The sequence below is a fragment of the Canis lupus genome, chromosome 22 (genome assembly GCF_003254725.2).
Source record: "Canis lupus dingo isolate Sandy chromosome 22, ASM325472v2, whole genome shotgun sequence".
Lineage (NCBI taxonomy): Eukaryota > Metazoa > Chordata > Mammalia > Carnivora > Canidae > Canis > Canis lupus.
The window spans coordinates 16,338,361-16,359,086 of record NC_064264.1 but is presented as its reverse complement, the minus strand read 5'-3'; the positions used below and the strand labels follow the sequence as shown (position 1 = coordinate 16,359,086).

Sequence of the window (20,726 nt, the reverse complement as noted above, 5' to 3'; positions counted from 1 at the left end):
TTATATGTTGGCTTTACGTTACACCTGGAGCTGCCTGGGTCAGTCATTGCTACCACATGGAAACACTCTGTCAACATACAAAAATAGCAGGATGCAGAGACAAATTTTCTAGTTATTGAGCCAAAAAAAAAAAAAAAAACCCCTTTTTGCTTATTTCCACTTCTGTGGCTTGCATCTTAAAGCAAACTAATTTAGAAGTTGGTTCCAGATAATAGGGTGATAAAAGTGATAGAATCTCAAAAACTTGTTTACAAAGAAAGAGTGCAGGGCAGTGAACGTCTCATCCCCTAACAGGAAGTTGGAACTCCTTACTGTGCATTTAAACTGTAGCCTATTGTCTTGAAACGGACCACCTAAGGACGCTGATACTTTAAGAGAATACGGTATGAAAAGAAGGTGTTGATTTCTTGTTGTTGTTGTTGTTGTTCTTCTTCTTCTTCTTCTTTTTCTTCTTCTTCTTCTTTCTTCTTCTTTCTTCTTTCTTCTTCTTCTTCTTCTTCTTCTTCTCCTTCTCCTTCTCCTTCCTCCTCCTCCTTCTTCTTTTTCTTCTTCTTTCTTCTTCGTTTTTTAAGATTTCATTTATTTATTTATTTATTTATTTGAGAAAGAGAGAGATGGTAAGAGCATGAGTGGGAGGGAGGATCCCCACTGAGCAGGGAGCCCTCTGCAGGGCTTGATCCTAGGACCCTGAGATCATGACCTGAGCCAAAGGCAGATGCTGAACCGAGTCACTGCCTTCAATATAACCCTACAAGAAAAAAACAAGTTGGCAAGTTTGAAAGTAGAAGGGACACAGATACAACTAGGTAAGAGGTGCTCTTCTCAATTATCACCAACAAGCCAAAAAGGCAAAATCAGATAATCACACATCTTGAGGAATTACAGAACTCTATGACCATGAAACAAAAGAGTTTCGGAAAGCAGAAGATAAGATTAGATCCTGGAAAGAGGAAGCTTGATCACCTATGACCATGTCCAACATTTATAAATGTTGGATGATTCTTAGCTCCTATATTTACTTAATTTAATATCCTTTTCATAAAAATGTCTCTATTTGATTTCATATTTTTCTAAGTGTTTACATATAACTAGGTTATATTCTTTTTTTTTTTTACTAGGTTATATTCTTTATTCTGCTTTCTAAAATTCTGAGGCAAACTATGAAGAAACAAATAAAACTGGTAACATATAATTTACAGAATAAACTACACAAAAAAGGGACTGTTAGATAAATATAAATATAAGAGTTACTCTGTCCAATATTCTCATGCTCTTTGTTCCTTACTCAGAACAAATTAAGGTTATCCTGTTCTTATTTAGATATAGAAAGTTAAAACAGTAAAGTTACTGTCTCAAGGCATTCCTAACCCCATCTCTGTCCAACCTAGCTATCTTCCATAATAACAGAAAGAATCAAATCTACTCTTTCTGTCTCAAGTTGAAATTTAAAATACTATTGTTTTAATGATAGTTATGAATCACTGAGGTGATATATTGATAAAGTATATGATGGAACAAAAATGTATTTTTGAAAGTTGGCTTGATAATCTAACCACCAATTATAATAGCTAGTCTGTAAAACCAAATTCAAAAAGAAAAATCTATATACAAAAGCGTTTTGAAACACACCCCTATCAGAAGCTGATCAATTAAGTCTTCCCAAGTTGACATCAAGTCATTACATATCACATAGAAACACTTTAATTAGTGATTACTGTCAGAGCATAATATAATCCAACCTCATTTTTTTCAGAATACTGATAAAAATGTCAACTAGAATTATGTTTGATTCCAATTTAAAGATACAACAAAAAAGGTAATGTTAAGAGAAAATCTTTAAGAAAAGACATGTGATGATCAATGACCTCTGAAAGAAGTTTTAAAAAATTAGAATAAAGAAATGATAGGACACTTTTAGAGAAAATTATATGATATAATGTGAAAGTAAATGTGTTACTAACCTGCCTTAAATATGTCAAAAGTATATTCTTAAAGGACACATTTTTTTTTCCCCAAGAAGCCTGACACATTACACAGAATCTGTTATGATAATAACAAGTCTATCCAGGCCTACATTTACTCACCTAAAAGATGATTTCTAAGGTGCTAAAATTAAAGAAAATTCCGAGACAGCTCATATAAAACAAAACATAGAAGCAAGAAAGATCTGGTTATTCAACTAACCTAGAAACAAAAATTTAAAAACTCCAAATATATGTATCATGATGATTTCTTTATAATCAATCTGGGACTGTAACAGACCCACATAATGACACCAATGTTATGAACATTAAAATGATTAAGATCCTAACTTTTTCCATTAGCTGTCCATGAAGCATTTAACTATTAAATATTATGGAGACTCCATCCTGAAAAGTCTCCTTAATTTTCCTCAGAAAAATGGCCAACAGTTTCTCCCATCAATGAAGACTTACTTTTAGAACTCAAGATTTATAGAACAATGACTAAATTCTGAGAGAAGACCAATTTTATGAAAGTAAAAAGTTATTTTAGGCTTTATTTCCAATTTAGGAAGAAACATAAAATCATAAAATGAGCAAAAAACAATTCGGTCTGCCTCATCCATTCACTTTCCTGTGAACCCCAGCTCCCCTAAGAAAACTGCAGCAGCACTGAGTGGGTTAACAAGAGAAAGAATAACAGTGAGGGCCACCACAGGTGAGCATTCACACCTATCCTGTCACCTTCACTGAAATAGGACTGATTACATGAAGGCAGAGCCAGGACAATATAAGGAACATCTACAACCACAGTAATCTTCAATATATACACCTATCAATTTATTGTTCAGCTGTTTGTGGTTATGTGTGTTAAAATGAATCTCTTACGAGTGATGTCAACATCAGCAAAGAAAAAGTTTAGGGCCTGAAGAACTGCTCCTGACAGAATCAGCTTTTGGTCACACATTTAAAACAATGAAATATTAGCCCAAATAGTATTTTCAAGTCTGCCTGATTCAAGTATTTCCTAGCCATTCAAAATAACTAGTTGGTTTTATTTTGGCAATAAAACTTCGAAGTAAAGGATGAAATACTATTACAGATTACTGGCATACATTATTTTATTGTACTTCATAGATATTATATTTTTTTTTACAAACTGAAGGTTTGCGGCAACCCTTTGTCCAGCAAGTCTACTAGCACCATCTTTCCAATAGCATTTGCTCACTTCATGTCTCTATGCCACATTTTGGTAATTCTTACAATATTTCAAATTTATTCACCATTTTTATATTTGTTATGGTGATCTATAATCAGCGATTATGAATTTCCAAAGGCTCAGATGACAACGTTTTTTAGCAATAAAGTTTTTTTTTTTAAAGATTTATTTATTTATTCATGAAAGACACAGAGAGAGAGAGAGAGAGGCAGAGACACAGGCAGAAGGAGAAGCAGGCTCCATGCAGGGAGCCCGACGCGGGACTTGATCCGGGGACTCCAGGATCACGCCCTGGGCTGAAGGCAGGCGCTATCCCGCTGAGCCACCCAGGTTGCCCAGCAATAAAGTATTTTTAAATCAAGATATATACATTGTGTTTTAGACATAATGCAATTGTACATTTAATAGTCTACAGTATGGTGTAAACATAACTTTCGTATGCATTGAAAAGCCAAAAAATTTATTTGACCCACTTTACTGTGCTATTCACTTTACTACACTATAAGCTTTACTGTGGCAGTCTGAACTGAACCTGCAATGTCTCCACGGTATGCCTGTAGAAATATAGATCATGTCTGATTGCTGTGTTCAAAACTGCTTCTGCTAAGCCTTTATATTTTTTTCAGTGTTGTTTACACTAAAGTGTATGATAAAATCCTTTTTAGTAAGTATTTCAATGTCCATTTAATTTGTAGTTTCTTCTACCTCACAAACTAGACAGTAAGTTTCTTTGGGGCAAGAGCTACAAGATCCCTGTATTTCTCCAAATGTTTAGAAACAGCTCTTTTATTATATCATGTCTCCCTACCACTAACCATAGACCCGTTACAAATAAATACTACATAAAATCCATTTATAGAATGAAGAATTCCTTGTAACCCATAGAATGAAGTCTCGCTTCAGTCTCAATCCCATTTTCCACTTTGTAGACAGAGAAAAAAAAAATGTTTTTCCTAAAAGCACCAAAGAAACTTCATTGGTCTTGTGCCAAGAACCCTTTCATGGCTTTGCAATGCCACTTAGCGAAAATAAAAATTCCTTAGTACACAATCCTCTTTATCTGTCCCCAGCTTCCCACTTCTATCCCTGGTCCTCTCTCTCCACCTCTCTCACACTGTCTCAAAGACAGGGAACTGGTGGTGTGCTGCCTCCAAGCCTGGACACCCAGAGCTCCCCCTACTTGGACTGTCTTAATGTAACGTTGCTCCATGGACTTGTCTAAAGTGCCACCTCCTCTACGAAGCATTCTGCTCATCTCCCATCGTTTTCAGCTGGCCTTCCCTCCCAGTACTTCTAGGAAAGAAGGAAAATTTTGCTTCTCTGAAAATAGTGGACACTAAGTATGACAGAAAACAATATATGGGGCTCCTGGGGCACTCAGTCCATTAAGTATCTGACTCTTGATTTCCACTCAGGTCACGATATCAGGGTCGTGAGACAGAGCCCTGCACTGGGCTCTGCACTGGGCATGAAGCCTGCCTAAGATTCTCCCTCTTTCTCTGCCACTCTTCTCCTGCTTATGCTCTTTCTCTTAAAAAAAAAAAAAAAAAAAAAAGAAAGAAGGAAGGAAGGAAGGAAGGAAAGAAGAAAGAAAGAAAGAAAGAAAGAAAGAAAGAAAGAAAGAAAGAAAGAAAGAAAGAAAGAAAACTAATATAAGTTGGAGGGGTAATCTCTGGTGTTAGGATGATTGCAGAAACGAGATTTGAGATCGATTTAAGAGGCTGTACTGTACAAATGTTAGAAATATCTAATTTCTTGAATTTAGGAATTTATAAAGGTCACAGATTATATGCCCTGTAAAAACCAAGGATCTAGAATATTATATATATATATATATATATATTACAGTATCCATATTTTTCTCACATGCTAGCAGATTCTGTATCATATTAATAAGTGACATAAGTAAAACACATTTACTAAAACAACGCCCTGTATGGCCAATGTGCTCATGAATTTCTGTCTCCTCAGAAGCATATCTCTCTAACACTGAGTTAGTTTTTAAGTGTAGTATTTATGTCATGTATCTTAACTTTGATACCTTTTTCCAAATGGAATGCTATTATTTCGTATAGAATATGTTCTGTGAGAACTGAAGCATTATAAGGTACATGGGTCACCATAAAATTGCTATTCTCAGTCTCAATCTCATTATGATTTAGGAGACAGTGTAGGAGTCAAAAGCAAATGTACAGAGACAGAAAGATAAAAGAAAATCACATAAGTTCTGATTGGGAGAGTATAAAGGAAGTTGAAACAAAAATATCAAGAAGTCAGAGATTTGAAGAAGCAGTAGAGATTTTCTTACTGGCTTTATAGAAGCAAAGAAACATGTTGTGAACTGCCAATGGAGGGAGTCAGGTGGCAAGAACCTGAGAACTTCCAGGAGCTGAAAGCACTACCCAGGCAACAACAAGCAAGAAAATGGGGACTTTAGCCTTATCTACAAGGGAACTAAATTTTGTTAACAACCAGTGAGTATAAGAGAGGACTTCAAGCCTCAGCCAAAATCATAGCCCCAACCAAAATCATAGCCCCAAATGAAATCTTGATTTCAGGATATGAGATGTTAAGCAAATGCCCCAACAAAGTTTGCCTTGATTCCTGACTCACAGAAACTATGAGAGAATAAATTTGCAGTGTTTTAAGCCACTGACTTTGTGGTAATTTATTAAACAGTAATGGAAGACCAATACATTATGCTTTACAACCAAGAAAATATTGCTGTTGCATGTGTCTACTTACAGATCTCGTCTACATCAAACAGGTTTCTCAAAACACACTGCCTTTTCTATATAATCTAGCAATGAACTTCCATTTTCATGAAATCTGGAAACTTCAAATTTATCAAAGAATTTTATCTCCAAGCTTTCATTTACTTAAAAATATTTCTGAAAGAGGGATCCCTGGGTGGCGCAGCGGTTTGGCGCCTGCCTTTGGCCCAGGGCGCGATCCTGGAGACCCGGGATCGAATCCCACGTCGGGCTCCCTGCATGGAGCCTGCTTCTCCCTCTGCCTGTGTCTCTGCGCCTCTCTCTCTCTCTCACTGTGTGACTATCATAAATAAATAAAAAAAATTAAAAAAAAAAAATATTTCTGAAAGAGAAAACTGAATTTAAAAGTGTATTTCCCTAACTTTTTAGAATTATATTTTATTTTATTTATTTATTTTAGGGGGAGTTCAGGAAGGGACAGTGAGGGAGATAGAGGATCTGAAGCAGGCTCCATACCTAGCACAGAGCCCAATGTGGGGCTTAATCTCATAACCCTGAGATGATGACCTGAGCTGAAATTAAGAGTTGGATGCTTAACCCACTGAGCCACCCAGGTGCCCCTGGAATCATATTTTAAAAACATACAATTTTAGAAAATATTTACTATATCCCATGCTTAGAAAAAAGACATACATTTCACATACTTATTTATCTTTTCAGTATTTACGTTAATCACTAAAATATATCATGTTAAGGAATACATCATATTGTGAGAGCATACTGACTCGTGTGAATATTTTCATATAATATGTAATATGTGGAGAAAGAAGAGAGAGAACAATTTCACAGTCAAAATTTCATATTAGATTATATAATAATAACTTATCCAACATAACAATCTGTTTTCATAGCTAAATCTATCATCTAGTGAAGCTGGGGGAAAGAGTTGGTGATATTATCCATCACATAGTTCAAGGGCAAAATAAACTGCCTTTAAGTATTTTCAGAATGTAACAATTAAAATTCTGTTCTGTTTCTGTCAAACAAGAAATTTGTAACTAAAATTTTTAACACCCAGGATAAAGGTTCATATTATCAGTTGCTTTATTAAACTCTTTTTCTGAATTATTCCAAATCAAGTTTGGTCTTTTAAAAAGAAATCTACTTTAAGTTAGCCTACCTTCCACACTCAATGTCCCCATTTTAGACTCCAAGAAATCAAATAATGTGCTTGGTGCTGATGGCCTTGCATTTCCCAGTTCCTCCTCTTCTTCAGATCTTATTCTCCCCCTGCCTTTTCCTTTACCTTAAGAAGTGAAGAAATGACATAGTTACTGTACATGCAAAAACAAAAGGAGAAAACCCACTAAAATATAATCATCAGTCATCTTAAGTTTGATTTTGTATTTCTTTCTTTTCATATTTTTTCTGTGTATTTTATATCTTTTAAATAAAAAAGTTTTAAAATTATTATATTAACCAGCACCTTTAGTTCTCTAAATGATCTATTTGGAAATTTGAATTTCTTCACGTAAATTATCTCTTAATAGAAAAAATTCATTTTTATAAAATTTTTCTTTAACCACTTATGCTTTAAAAGAATATAGGATTAAGGCTTGAATGACTAAAGAATAACACTAAGTAAAAGTCACGTGCTTGTTAATTTTAAAGTTTGTAAACTAGTTATACAAGGGGCAAAGTTCTAGAAATAATTAATAGAACTTACTTTATAACATTTTTTCTCTATTCTGTTAAATAAGGTATTATTAGACCTACTTTACATAAAATGAAGACAAACAGACTTGGAGTAACTTGAAAAAGTCTCCGTGGTTCCAAAATTGGGCTCCTTCCACTTATCATAAATAGAAATGAAGTTATGGTGCTTCTCTCCCCCAACAAAACCCCAGCCTGAAAAGCAAACAATACTATCTGGCACATTGCTTAATGAATTCTACCTCTCAGAGGTGGTCCTGTAACAGGTTTGTGTTTATTGCTGTTAAGAAGTACATTCAGTGCTGCTTCTAAGTTGTTGCCATTATCCATTAGAGCTTGCCTGGATGCTTCTTTACTGAAGCCCATTTCTGTTATGTGTTTCAGAGCCTTCTCATCAACCTGTAAGAAATTAAGAGCAAAACTGTGCTGATGGCCATAAATAAGCAAGGTATAAGTTTTAAACTATATACTGTTTTTTAACTAAAAATTACATCTCTTGCTTATGGAAAAAATATCATACATACAATATTCACTTGCTGCTTTTTCATACCAACAGTCAAGGAAAAATATATATGATATGTGGGGTTATGCCTCAAGTACTCTCTGACTTCACAACTACCATTACAAATGCATGAAAGAAAGAAAGAAAGAAAGAAAGAAAGAAAGAAAGAAAGAAAGAAAGAAAGAAAAAAAAGGGAGAGAGGGAGGGAAGAAGGAAAGGAAAGGAAAGGAAAGGAAAGGAAAGGAAAGGAAAGGAAAGGAAAGGAAAGGAAAGGAAAGGAAAGGAAAGGAAAGGAAAGGAGGAAAATGTGTCAGAATAAAGCTTCTGAAAATAAGTGAAAACTATATAATGAAAATTTTCCTTGATTGATATTTCTATACTTCTATATCCTCAGTGGGATCAATTCCTGGAGCTCTCTACTCCATCATCTTTGTGATGTCACTCCCTTCATGTGTTTGTTACCACAACCCCAAACTGCTGGGCTCTGATGTTCCACAGCAAGATATCCTCAGAAAAGTATTCTCAATTTACTGAAATTTAAAGACTTTAGTTAAGGACCATATTTTTTTTCAGCTCACTATATCTACTTTAACCTGAAAATTGACTTTTTTAAGAGAATGAAATGGTCATATGTTCAAGGGAGACACAGCCTGGCCCATAGTTATAAACCCATTCTCCCTGGCCAATGACTGATTTAGAAGTGGACATGTGACTTAGCTCTAGATGATAAGACATAAATGGAATTTTCTGGACATTTCATAAAATATTTTCTTATCTGATAAAATGGCCTATACTCTTTCCTTCCTGTCTTTGAACTTTTTGTGTGAAGATTTAACACACAGAGAATCCTGTAACCCTGAGAAGAAAGCCAAAAAAATCATAGAGATGCCCACCAGAGCTCCAACATTGTTAAACTACTGAATTTATCAGTCTTTGTAACCACCTACTTCTGAATTTCTAGTTATGTGAAATAATAATTCCCTATTATTTAAGCCAGTCTTCGTATTCAGTACCCTACAGATAAAATCATCTAAAGTCATTTAACCTCTAAAGGCAGAGAAAAATGAAGTCTTGTCAGTTCCCTTGTATCTGAGGACACTGCAGCATACCAAAAATAATCTGACTCCCACCATTAATCTTAAAAATCAAGGTATATTTCGCAAATGAGACCATAATATACATGTACTCATTCTAATATATTTTTCCCAAAGAATGAAGCAAAACAACAAAATCACTTCTGACAAAATTTGAGAAAGATGTGGGGAAGGGGAGGGAAAGGATGTTCCTGATGCATCATCTTATAGAATATAATCACTATGAAATATTCTCTAATTTGGTGGCTTTTTATCAATCTATTCCAAAAGACATTATTTGGACATTAGAAATTTAAGAAAAATGGAAGACTTAAGTAAATTATCTTTCAAATAATTTAGATTTTCCATAAATTAATTATAATCCTTATTAAAAGCCTTCTGAAAATTGTAAAATCTATCAATAATACACTGAACAAAGTCAGTGGTGGTTATGAGAAAACACAAAAATCAGCAAGGCAAGGAAGAACACATTAATTTTGTGGTTGATTCTTTACCCTTACCAGTTCTCTATAGACACCTTCGTGTTTCCCCTCAGATTTGGCTGACTTTTCTTTTTGTAAAATTTCTCTATTTCGGTTACCAGCAGCACTCATGTTGAGATTACTTCTAGCACCACCACCACCTCCTCCAAATGTCTTGGTCTTTTGATAAGGGAAAGACAAAAGAGATGCAAGTAAATAACATTGAAAAATAGTTCTCAAGACTAATCTACAACTAAAACACCTAGTAAAACTGAAGCACCAAAAAGCATCTTAATTATGTTTTACATGAGAAGAATTGAATATTAACTAATTATTTTTAAACAAATATCTACTGGCCATAATCTCTTCTTTTTAATCATCAAAATAAACTTAAACAGACAACAATATAGAAGAAAATAAAATAGTACCAGTATCATGGATCAGGTGTTAAAATAATTCTAGGATACCATACTTTACTGATATCATGAGACCTGGGTTATATAACCAGCTATAAAGCAGGTCTACCTTTAGCAGGTACTAAACATGTCTAGGAATTGATTACATTATGCTCATGATCCAGTAATAAGGTTTAAAAAAATATTTATTCATTCATTCATTCATTTATGAAACAGAGAGAGAGAGAAACTGAAAGCAAGTCACCAGGAGTGGGAGGGACAGAGAGACAAGCAGAAGCTCCGCTAAGCAGGAAGCTGGAATTAGGGCTCCTCCCAGGATCCTGAAATCATGACCTGAGCCAAAGTCAGGTGCTTAACCAACTGAGCCACCCAGGTTCTCCTGATTTTTTTCTTTAAGATTTCATTTATTTATTCATGAGAGACACAGAGAGGCAGAGACATAGGCAGAGGGAGAAACAGGTTCCCTGTGGGGAACCCAATGTGGAACTGGATCCCAGGACCCTGGGATCATGCACTGAGTTGAATGCAGCCGCTCAACCACTGAGCCACTCAGGCATCCTGGGATGCTCCTGATTATATGATCTTAAAAAGTAAACAAATCATATTAATTTTAACACTAGATTAAAATGCTCCTTACTAACTTATTATTTACATTAATTATATAATATGCTATCTTACCAACTATATATAAAAACTTTAAAGTCTGTGTTTCTTATTTTGCCTGATTTATTTGAATAGTTATGTTTAATCACATTTGAAAATCTGATTTGATCTTACTTTTATTAAAACTATTGTGGAAAGACTAGAATGTAAAAATGTTAGTTTGGAAAGATATAAATTCATGACTGAAAAGCAGCCCACTGCTGTTACTTGTACAATATCAAATTAAACACCTGGTTATGCAATATCCTTATAGTTCTAGTAGATCTAATAAAAGAGAAAGAAGTCAAGACTTGCTTTTTTATTAGTGATAATAACAGTTTTACATGTGTTTTGAAATTATGACAGTAAGAAAACATTCTAGATATAAATTTATATAACACTGGGAAATTATTTTGAATCAGATGAAAATATAAAGAAATAGAAAAATGATATAAGCATTAACCAGACAATACATTAAATATTGATTAGGTAGTTGATACACCACAATATTTATATTTTATTTAAATCAAAATTAAAACTACATCTTCAAAGACCAAAGTTGCATTTTTAGATTCATTCAATTTTTGGTTTATGCAATAGATTTGGAATGTCTTGACAGTCATCACTTATAAAACCATAAAGAAAAATGGGAGTTCATATTATTGTGACATAAAGTTTATTAGACTGGGATATAGTGGAGTATAGTTAAGAACATAGGCTTTGGAACTTGACAAGACTGGGACTAAATCTTTGCTCAGCCACTTACTAGTTCCTGCCTTCAGCAAGTTACTTCCATCTCCTGTAAGACAGCTTTCTCATTCTTAAAACAGGGATGAGAAAACCTACTTCATTGGGATGTTGTAAGAATGAAATGACATCAATAACACAAAGTGATCAATTTAGTAACTGGCACATGGTCAAACACTCAGAACCCATGGCAACATTAACTGTTTCACTGAATATATTAAAACATAATTACCTGAGAACTTGGACACTGATGTGTTCCAAATTAAATATATTTCTGGAATTTAAATTCTATAACTCCAAAAGTACTTTTTCTTTTGGTACTAGTAAAACAGTCCCATCTTCTGGATGCTTTTCTTTCTTATTTTCTTTTTCCATTTTTATGGATTAAACAATAAGATAAATAAATTTTCAGAATTGCTTTTCACTGTTTTAAAAGTTGCCACTCACTAAACATAAATAGCTAGAAACAACACAACTTAAACATTACCCATAAAGTAAATGGTGTCCTTTATGAGTGACACCATCTTGTCCGTACTGTACAATTTACTGTGAAATCATCATGAAAAGAAACTCAAGTGGGTCCCTAATGCTCCATAGCAACCTCACTTTATTTCCTTACCCCATCCACCCTTCCAATTTTCTAGACCACTATTTTACATATTCCTCTTACTCCTCAAACCTCCAACATCTTCTCCATGTCACCGTTGACCTTGCTGACTTCCTCACTGAAAAAAACTGAAATAATCATTACAGAACTTGCATAGATTTTCACCACATCAACCCACCCACTGATATCTGCATACTTACTTTCTCTTAACACTGTATATTTTACCATCCACATGAATATCTAGAGGAATCTAAAGGAAATGAATTCCCCAACTCTACATTATGTCTCAGACCACATCTTACATGATCTTTCAGCAGCTTTTGACAAGTACAATACTCCTTCCTCCAAGATGCAATTTCTGCATTCTCTTGTTTTGACACTAACTTCCTGGTTGCACCTTGTCTGGTTCAACCTTTTTCATCCAACCTCTAGTACAACAGGGTTCATTTGTTGCCCCCATTTTCTCTTCTCTTCAGCACTCATTTGATGATCTCATTTAGCTTCATGATTTTCAAAGGGCATTCATATATCTACTACTTCCAAATGTGTATCTCTTCCAAAGCTCACTTTTTAAATTACACTCTTCTGTCTCACTGCCTATGAAGCCACATGGATGTCTAACAGGCACACTTCAACATTAATATGTTCAAAACAGAATATCAAATCTTTACTCTCAAATCCATTCCACTATAGTCTTCCCCAATTCAAAATGAGCAACTCTAACCTGCCAACTTCTCAGGGCAAAACCCTTGGAATCATTCATGACACCTCTTCTCATGTACCACATTTGGTATCTCAGAAATGGTGACAGCTCTACTTTGAAAATTCCAGAATCTGACTACTTGGCACCACTTAGACAGGTGCCATCTTTATCCAAGATACCATTATTTTTCCCTCCTCGGCTTACTTTAACAATTTTCTAGCTCATCTGACTCAATTTTCTGCTCTAAAATCTACTCTGAACCTAGCAGCCAGAATTAGCCTTTTAAAGTTGATGTTACTGCTGTGCTGAAAACCCTTTAAAGACTCTCATTTCTCTCTCAATGAAGGTCAGTGTTTTTAACATGGCTTACAGAGCCCTACATACACTGGCCTCCAACCTCCATTATCACTCGACTTTATATTCTACTTCTTGTCCCTTTGTTCTCTCTGCTTCCACTGACTACTTTCCTATTTCTTGAACATATACTCCTGCTGTTGAACCTTTGCAAAGGCTTTTTCTTCTTACATAACCATATAGCTAATTCTCTTACCTCCTTCAAGTCTTGGCTCAAATCTCATCATCCTGAGACCTAATCAAATTACAATATTTAAAACTGAAATCTGCAACTTACTTATTTAGCATGTTTATATTACTTAGTGTCCTTACTAGGATGTAAACTACACAAAGTTTAAAAGAATAGTCAATTTCTGACCATCCTATTTATTTTCTCCCAAAAGGTTTATTTGTCACATTTAAAGTACAAAATCAAATACACAGATCCAAATATTGAACCATGTATACATATCTATTCATATTACTTGGACCACACAACCCATCTGTACATTCTAATCTAGTCACCAACACTATCTTCTGAGTAAAAAGCATAACCTCTAAAAAAACAAACTTTATTATTAGTAACACTGCTAAAGGTAAACTATTTTCACTTTATCATTTGGAAGGACAGAAACAGATACTGTGCAGGAAGTGGGGAATTTCTAAGTATAAATCCAGTATGTCTACATGGGCTTCTTAAAACATACTCTATAGGAATAATCAATAGATGAATTTTGCCAAAGTCTTTGGGCATATTAAGTATAAAAGAAACATAAGTTATGAGAAAAAACTTTGTTAATTAGTTACATTCCAGAGTTTTTATTTTGGTTTTTAATGCAAAGAAAGGACTTAATTTTGTCTAACAGTACAGCATTTCTAAGTCCTATTTTCTATAGAATTGTAATGAATTTTGGGGGAGATACCTGTATCTTAACCATCCTATTTAAAAATGCACCCCATCCCCAACTGGCATTCCCAACTCTCCAACCTACTCTACATTTTTTCTTCTAATAGCACTTACCAACATCTAACCTACCACATAACTTAGTGTGCTAACAGTCTGTCTCCTTTACTAAAATATAAGATTGATAAGGGCAGAGGTCTTTCATCTATTTTGTTCACTGATTTAACCTAAGCATTTAAAACACTTCCTAGGAGGGTCCTGAGTAGCTCAGTTGGTTAAGCATCCAACTCTTGATTTTGGCTCAATTCATGATCTCAGGGTCATGAGATAGAGTCCTGTGTTGGACTCTGCATGGGGTGTGGAGCCTGCTTAAAATTCTCTCTCTCTCCCTCTGCCCCTCCCTGCCCCTTCACACTCACTCTCTCTCTCAAAAATAAAAAATAAAAAAATCCACACTTCCTAGCATATAGATTTTCAAAAGATATTTGCTGAATAAAGGAAAAAAATAAACAAAAATCATGGCTTGATCATGTACAGTAGACTCTACTAAATCCACATTGTTTATATGGATAATCATAAAACATCTCTTCAGTATAATTACAGTGTTATATGATTTGGCTGTTCAGACATTTAGATTAAATATAAATCTAGGCAGCCCGTGTGGCTCTGCGGTTTAGTGCCGCCGTCAGCCCAGGGTGTGGTCCTAGACTCTCGGGATCGAGTCCCGCATCGGGCTCCCTGCATGGAGCCTGCTTCTCCTTTTGCCTGTGTCTGTCTCTCTCTCTCTCTCTGTGTCCCTCATGAATAAATTAATAAAATCTATAAATAAATACATAAATACATAAATATCTGTGTGTGTGTATGTAGGTGTACTTATCTCTATAGAGAAACATATAGATACAGGGATAATCTACATAGATACAGGGATAATCTACTATAATGCATATAGGTTTAGTCCTAGATTTGCCACTGAGTACACTAGGCAAGTTCAGTTAGTTTCGAACCAACATCAGTTCCCTCATATATAAATTGGGAAGTTTTAAGCTTCTTCAGAAACTAGGATTCTTTACTTATCAAATATTATGTAAAATATAATGTGATCAATTATGACTTTAAAAAATGAAGCATATTACAATATAACTATATTCTAACAAATAGCTATAACCACATCAAACAAAATTTTGGGAGGAAAGTTTGTGTGAGAAAAATGTACATCAAAGGAACCACTTTCCTATAATCATTAAGGAATTGACATATACTCAATATACTCTTTTTAAACTTCATAATTTTAATAGCTTTTTGGGAAAGAAGAAATATATTTTATGTGAACTATGCAAAATATATTAATTTCAAAAACATTAAAAATTATTTTTAAAAAATGTACCTTAGAACATAGGAAATACTAAAGAATACCAATAGTTACATTTATTGAGTGCTCTTAGTTGAAGGAAGATTTGATCTGTGTCATACAGGGTTCTAAATGTTTTAAAGATTATTGATTTAATTCTCACAGCAAAAAAAAAAAAAAAAAAAAAAAAAAATTCTCACAGCAACCATATGAAGTGGGTACCATTATTATTCCCTTTCATCAATGAAGAAAAATAAGGCATAAAACACTAAGTAAACAACGCAAAGTTGTCAGCAGGATATGCTTCCAGGATGTCTGATTCCAGAACTTGTGCTCTTGGGCCCTACATTAGATTGATAATAGAAAAACACTGCAGGAAGAACAATCAAAATGCAATAAGTCTCTTACTTATACTTCAAATTTAAATAGGAAAGTAGTTGCTAGCTAAGCTTCTAATGAATAAAGGAAAGTATTTCAATCTCACTGATTAAGAAAAGTCTGTCTAAGCAACTAATTAATGAACTAAAATATCTTATCAAAGTCTAAAATCAATAAATAACTAGAAAAAACACCTATTTCAAATAAGCAGGAAAGCTTAAATAATGAAAAGAAAACCATTTGGCTGTTAATAGAACATGATGGATTACATGTGTATATAAATATATATGATCCAAAGAAAAAATTATTTTTTACTTAGTAGGTTGAAGAATGAAAACTAACAAAAATGTTAATCCTTGAACCATTGATTTATCCTCTGATTTTTACCTGCACTCCTCAGAAGTGGCATTTAGCCCAACTAACAAAACTAATTCTGCCATAATGCAAAGTGTCATGTTCAGTTGCCACTCTATTAAGAAGAAAAGGAAGAAGGAGAAAAGGGTAGTTTGTTAGCAAGAATTGTCAAAGAGAGGGCACTAGAGTGGCTCTTAAGCATCTGCCTTGGCTCACTCAGGTCATGATGCTAGAGTCCCAGAATGGAGTCTCGGATTGGGTTCCCTGCTCAGCAGGAAGTCTGCTTCTCCCTCTCCCTTAGCTCCTCCCCCGTTCATGCTCTCTCTTTCACTCACTCGCTCTCTCACAGATAAATTACAAAAAGAAAAAAGAATTGTCAAGGAGATTAAGAAAAAGAATGTATGAGCAAAATGTGTAAGCTTAAGACTCCATAAGTTACCATGGCATTTCTACTGATGAAATATGCAAGAAGAATGTCAAAGTTACCTTCTATAAAAAGACAATAATGATTATGAGTAACCTAAATAGAACATACTGATAAGAAATAAGAGAAATTTATAATGATTTAGTTTGTTACTTCTTTGCTCTTTGCAACTTCCGCAATAGCAGCAGTCCTTTGCTTTTCAAATTCATCATTATCATTTGTTTGTTTGGCAGGCATCGTAACTTGCAATGTCTTTCTTCGGTCAAGTTCTCTACTATCCACTTGGACGTGGGATATGCACTTCTGGTAACAATAAATAAAAATAAAACATTTCAGTATTTCCAAAAGAGATTCAAGTTTTTCATAAGAAAATAATACCTCAAAAGAAATGTTTGTGTCACAACTGAGAACTCATAAAAATATATTTTTTTCTGAAAGATTTAAAAATAAAGTAGAAAATTAATTAAAGTAACTTTTAAGTCAATATAACTGTAAATAAAATAAAATGTAAAGCTACATAAAAATGGCCATCTAAAATAGGACACATATTTAAAACATACAATAAACCAAGAGATTTAAATTGCTTTTTTAGGATAATGACTTGAAATAATCTTACATTTCAAACAATCTTTATTATTGTACAAGAGAATATAAGTTTAGTTTCTTTTGAGGGGGCAGAATAAGTTTAGTTTCTTATTAAGAGTTTGATTTCCATATTATGCCACAATATGTTTGTGAGGGTTAAGGAATATGGTTATTTTAAATATAAAGAGCTCTCTCTGAATTTATAAACCAAAAACTAAACACATATCTGCTCTCTCAATCAGGCTACAAAGTTTTCGATTTTTAGTTTCAGAAGACAAATTAAGAAAGTTATCACTGCTGAAAAATAAGCCCTGAATTCTGCTCTCCCTCCCAATCCTAGCAGTAAAAATCCTACAAAATGAACCTTGTCTCAACTTACTAATAAAAAAGAAAAACATGCTCTCAAACAAATATGTTACATAAATACAGATTTTTGGCAATGTAAATATATCCTGTCGATACCAGAACACATTCTGCATAATCTATCTTTAACCCATGTACAAGGCTACAATAAACATGGAAAGAATTTTTCAGAATGGACTCTTGAAAGTAATTAGATTATAAGTCTGAGCAATTCATGAAATTTTATCAGCAATATGTTTAAGAAGAAAGCAAATTCTTGCAAACATAGATTTATTAGATTCAAATGCAAATTATTAGACTGTTTATGCTCTGTTTCCATTCTGAAGGTTCATTATGACTTTGATAGAAGAGAGACAGTATCAACATGGATCAGACTCTAGGGCATCATGCCTCCTCTCATCTTGACTGTGTCTTGCTCCAAAGCATGGTAAAATCAACATATTTTTAAAGTATTTTCAAAACAGACATGATGCAAGAATGACTTTTAATTTTGAGTAACCCTACAAAAATATTTTTGAAAAGTATGTGTCAACTGATTCTACCCATTTATCTGCTGATCAACTAGATATCTTTTTATCACCAAAATTTTTTTAAAAAGCTGTTATGCTATAGATTTCTGTTTCCCACTTGTATCCCTAAGTCATCTTCGTTCTGAGCTAGCATTCTCAAAGAAAAATAAAGAGCAAACACAAAAAAGATTACCGACAGCTAAATGCTGGTGCCATCATGAAGCAAAGAGAAAGCTGTCACAGGGATTATTCTCAGACTCAGCAGGGATAAAGTAGGGAAAGGCTGCAGGAGACTGTTGTAAACACAATTTGATGCTGAGTACAATCAGGAAGACCCAAGATACTCACCAGCCAAGGAATTACCTCAGTGTAACATTTTGCAGAGGGAGGATTAAAAATAGGAAGTAGAATACTTTTAGCTTTTATGAAAGAAGGATCAGAGCTGCTGTGGTTTAAAAAATAAATACCAAATAGAAATTAAATTAAGCTCTTGACTGAGATGGGTATTTGGATCAAGAGAGAAGAACAGAATCCAAGAGAGGACAGCTGGGACAGCAGGCCCTACTGGAGTGCAGTGATGCCCCTCCCTGCCTCTGTGTTCTCACCTTTATGTCTCAACCTTCTGTTGATACTTTTATTTTCTCTCTCCCTCTTTTGTTTTTACTGACAAAGTAGGAAATTAGAACATACATTTGTCTTCTTACTTTCGAATTTTTCTCTCTCTTAAAAGAAAAAGGCCTCTCCCCATCCTATCTTAATTCATTATTAAGTTGCTCTTCAGGTGCGCCTCTTAATTGTTTCAATCTTTGTGTTAAGAGTTCTTGAGAAAAGAATCTACACCAATATTTTAATTAAAGAAAAAACTCCACAACTATTAAATTTCTGTATTTAATGTATTTCCACATAACACCCATGACCTCTAAATGAATAGTTCTGCACAAAACTAAACACTGTTTGAATACAAATGAAAAACAATTTTTTGCTGATTAAAATTCATTTGCCAACATGAAAGTCATTACCTGTCCAAAAGGCACAAAAGGAGGTGGTCCACCTTCAGTTCCAATATTACTTCTATTGTGTTTTGACAAGCTCTGTGAGAAAAGCGAGTCATGAAACAGAAATTATACAATTTACAATGTACCAGGAATCCACTTACTTTTGTAGGTTACATGGAACAGGAAAAAAAAAAGCCTTCTATAGATTATTTCAAACTACATAATACACTTCATGTAATTAGGCAAAGGTTCTCTCCCCACCTTCCCATACTAAACTACACATTCACATACAATTTTCAGAAGTACTTATCAACCTTCTCCCATAAAGAGAAAATAGTTAAAAACAAAACAAAATGCTTCCTCAACAAGGAGTAAATCCAGACAATAAGCATTGTTAATAAGAATTTCACTTTAAAGTATATTAAAACTATAATCTGACAGACAAATATTACCTGGAAATTATCTTCAAAATAAATTTTTAGACATAAAATCTATTAACCAAAAACATACTTGTGACCTTGTGATAATATATATATATATATATATATATATATATATATATATATTTTTTTTTTTTTTTTTTTTTTTTTGGCCTTCTTCCCCAGTTCCTGGAACAGAGCTCCTAAAAACCTTGGAATATCCTGAGAGATAGGGGTAAGAGGAGCATCTTCTGTTATTCATAATATGCTTCTTTGACAATACCTGAGTTTATGCTAATGAGGGGACTATTAATGGGCCCCCAGATAGCTCCAGGATGGGGCTAGCTGCCAGAGGCACCAATAATGTGATCAGAAAGTGGAGGAGACTGAACTAATCACCAATGTCCAATGGTTTGGTCAATCATATGCATATAATGAGCCTCCATGAAACGCGTAACAATGAGGTTCTGGGAACTTCCAGGTTGGTGAGCATATCCGTGTGCTGCGAGGGCAGAGCACTCCCAATTCTACAGGGACAGAAGCTCCTGTGCGTGGGACCCTTCTAGATCTTGTATTTCTTCATCTGGCTGTTCATTTGTATCTTTTAGAACATCCTTTATCATAAACCTGTAATAGTAAGTAAAGTGTTTCCCTGAATTCTGTGAGCCATGATAGCAAATTATTAAACTTGAACAGGGGGTCATGGGAATCCCCAGTTTGTAACCACATTGGAGAGACAATAGGTAACCTGGCAGGCCCACTATATGCACTGGCATCTGAAGTGGGAGAGCAGTCTTGTGAGACTGAGTCCTTAAGCTGCCGGGTCTGTACTAACTCTGGGTAGTGTCAGAAGTGAATTAAATTTTAGGACATCCACTTGGTGTCTATAGAGAAGGAGAGAATTGCTTGGTGTGTAAATCCCACACATTTGGTGTCAAAATGTTGTGACTAGCAATAGTTCATAGGGATACTTATGATAAAAGTGATTTCTAATTATTTAAAGAGGTCATATTATTATAGTTCATGATTTGGAGGTTACTTTTAATTACAGTAAAATTTCCTCAATAAAGTCTTGTTTTTCAAACCAATTATACCTTGAAGAACTATTCAACCCCTTGCTCTTTAATAAAGTTAAGCTTTCAAACCCTACTAATTTTAGTTTCCTTTTTTCCTCTTATATTGAAGACTAGAGAGATAACAACATATTATAAAAATGGAAAAAAAGTTTCCTCCCAGCAAAATAATTTCTCACGTCATAAAGTCCTTCAAAAGCATCATAAGAAATCTTCTGAAGGACTTCTTTCAGTCATCTACTCCTCCTATTTGTTTCATTTT

The 20,726-nt window shown here is 34.2% G+C and overlaps 1 protein-coding gene across 12 annotated transcripts in view; it reads right to left on the bottom strand.

Annotated features, from left to right (window-relative positions):
* Positions 1 to 20,726, bottom strand: part of TDRD3 (tudor domain containing 3) — a 163,140-nt gene that overhangs the window by 54,572 nt on the left and 87,842 nt on the right. For all 12 annotated transcript variants that reach the window (XM_025478113.3, XM_025478111.3, XM_035704424.2 and 9 more), the window contains 5 exons: positions 18,997 to 19,068; positions 16,674 to 16,823; positions 9,704 to 9,844; positions 7,850 to 8,006; positions 7,075 to 7,200 (listed from right to left, as the gene is read on the bottom strand). In XM_025478113.3, the coding sequence (XP_025333898.1) occupies positions 7,075 to 7,200; positions 7,850 to 8,006; positions 9,704 to 9,844; positions 16,674 to 16,823; positions 18,997 to 19,068 (646 nt within the window). The remainder of the gene's footprint in view (positions 1 to 7,074; positions 7,201 to 7,849; positions 8,007 to 9,703; positions 9,845 to 16,673; positions 16,824 to 18,996; positions 19,069 to 20,726) is intronic.